Here is a 2,500-nt window from a genome sequence, read left to right as displayed (position 1 = left end):
AGAAAAACAATAGATGAAACTATATAAAAGTTATAAAACAAAATCAAAATTTAACAAGCATGAAATGGAAATGAGGTATAAGTATCCCCTTGAACATGGAGTTCATTTCAATCTATCTTATTCTATCTATTATTTTTGTAGAACTGAAGACACAGTGCAGTTAGGTATGGCAAAATACTCAAGATTTGCTCTAACAAGGGATTTGCATTAATGTCTGCAGGGTTTAGCCTGAAACATTTTATTTTTTCCTCCTTCAAAGTTTTGTTTTCTTTTCAAAATATTCTGGAGTTTTAGGTAGGATCCTATTTCAATATTCTTTCAGAAAATTGGGTGAATATGTAACTTTCCTTATTTTTGTTATAGAATATAAAAAAAATCTGATAGTTTTACCCCAATATATATATATATATATATATATATATATATATATATATATATATATATATATTTACATCAGATATCATATTCGCCTTGAGGCTTGTTATTGAAAAATCATGGGAATAGAATAGGCCACTGTATATAGCATTTATTCATTTGGAAAAGGCATTTGACTCGGTACCAAGAAACAAATTGTGGAGGTGCTTGGGAGAGGTTTATGGACTCGACGGTAGATTGGGAGCTGCAATAAAGAGCACGTACGAACCATGTATGAATAATGTGAGGACTGGATACACGAATGAAAATTAGTTTAGACTAACTACAGGTGTTAAGCAGGGATGCGTTCTTTCCCCACTCTTGTTCATTGCACATATAGATGTAATTATAAGAAGTTAAAAGGAAAAAATTCATATCTCGGGATACATCATGATTTTTGCTGATGATATTGCTTTCTGGACATATGATCGAGAAGAACTAGAAAGAGCATTGATATCCTTCAACGAATGTTCAACAGAAGCTGGACTGAAGATGAACATTAATAGAACAGAAATATTAACAATCAACAAACAACAACAAGCTCCAACGAACATCATGATAAGAAATACGTTAATTAAGGACACCAACGCATTCAAGTATTTAGGGTGTATGTTAACAGACAACGTCTAAAAGAACAAAGAAGAAATTACTGAACGAATAAAGAAATATAATAAATGCTCTGGGGCACTCTATCCAATTATGAGAGATGCATATGTACCTATAGAAGTAAAGAAAACCATATTTGAAAGATTAATAACACCAATCATGACATATGGATCAGAGAGCTGGGCAATGACAATCTAAGACAGGAGCAGAGTCCAAGCTTCAGAGATGAAAATCCTGGGAACAATAATGCACATAACAAGAAGAGATAGAATAAGAAATGTAGATTTTAGAAGGATGGTTGGGGTGTCTCCTATGTAGAAGAAGATTGAGAAGGGACAGCTGATATGGCTGGGACATTTAATGAGAATAGATGGAAATAGAATTGTAAGGAAGAGATGGGACTGGACGCCTGGTGGGAGGAGATAAAGAGGTAGACCACGTAAACGCTGGAGGGATGGAATTGAAAAGATTCTGACAAAGAACAACATGCCAACAATTGAACAGCTAAGAAGAGAGGGAATTTTTGAAAACAGAATTGAGTGGAGAAGACAACTGATTCCACTGACAGGCTGAAAGCCTACCTGGGAGTTGAAGTGAAGTGAAGTGAAGATATATATATATATATATATATATGTATATATATATATATATATGTGTGTATATATATATATATATATATACAAATAAATTTTATTTCAACTATACGACGTTCCAACCAGTGTATTCAAACGCACAGGCATTGGTAAACAACAACTTTACACTCTGAATCCAACCTCCTTCGCATGATATTACAGTCAAAGAAACTTTTCTTTCACGTTATATTATTTGCTTCTTTGATCAATTTTTCCTTTTGATTATTAATTTAACTTTTTAGAGTGGATTACGTGTGAAGGTTTTCAAGTTTTCTATATTTTTTTATTTAATTCGCATTTACTCTCTTATTAGTTTAACTTCATTTTGTTTCTCTTTGCATATGATCTTCCTCACTCTTTAGAATCTCAATTGATTTTAATAGCATTATTTTTTGACATTATGAAATTCATACATGGGAAATTATTATTATTATTATTATTATTATTATTATTAATAATAATAATAATAATAATAATAATAATAATAATAATAATAATAACAACAACAACAACAACAACAACAGCAACAAAAATAATAATAATAATAATAATAATAATAATAATAATAATAATAATAATAATAATGATAATATTAATAATAATAAACTGAAATTTACAACATTTATCAATTCTATTTTATACCTTCTTCAGGAGGGTGTGACAACGAAGCCAAGCCCTGCGTTTCTGAGTGCATAGTGGGCGGGTCAGTATGTTCCTCTAAGGGCATCTGCGTCTGCAGGGCAGGGCTACGCGCTAGGTACGCAGATACGCCCAAGTACCGACTGAGGGCGTGTACGCCCATCCTCAATTTGACATCTCTTCCTCAACCGCTCTCTGAAGCGAAGTAT

The 2,500-nt window shown here is 32.1% G+C and overlaps 1 protein-coding gene across 1 annotated transcript in view; it reads left to right on the top strand.

The window, feature by feature from the left end:
• The window catches only part of LOC137656138 (thrombospondin type-1 domain-containing protein 7B-like), an 82,428-nt gene that overhangs the window by 56,625 nt on the left and 23,303 nt on the right, over positions 1 to 2,500 (top strand). Inside the window, 1 exon segment of the mRNA XM_068390313.1 lies at positions 2,304 to 2,500. This exon segment is cut by the window's right edge and continues 7 nt beyond it. Within this exon segment, the coding sequence (XP_068246414.1) occupies positions 2,304 to 2,500 (197 nt within the window).

The sequence above is a fragment of the Palaemon carinicauda genome, chromosome 17 (assembly GCF_036898095.1).
Source record: "Palaemon carinicauda isolate YSFRI2023 chromosome 17, ASM3689809v2, whole genome shotgun sequence".
In the NCBI taxonomy this organism is placed as follows: Eukaryota; Metazoa; Arthropoda; class Malacostraca; order Decapoda; family Palaemonidae; genus Palaemon; species Palaemon carinicauda.
Note: the sequence above shows the minus strand (reverse complement) of the source record. Positions and strands in the feature narration are given on the sequence as shown.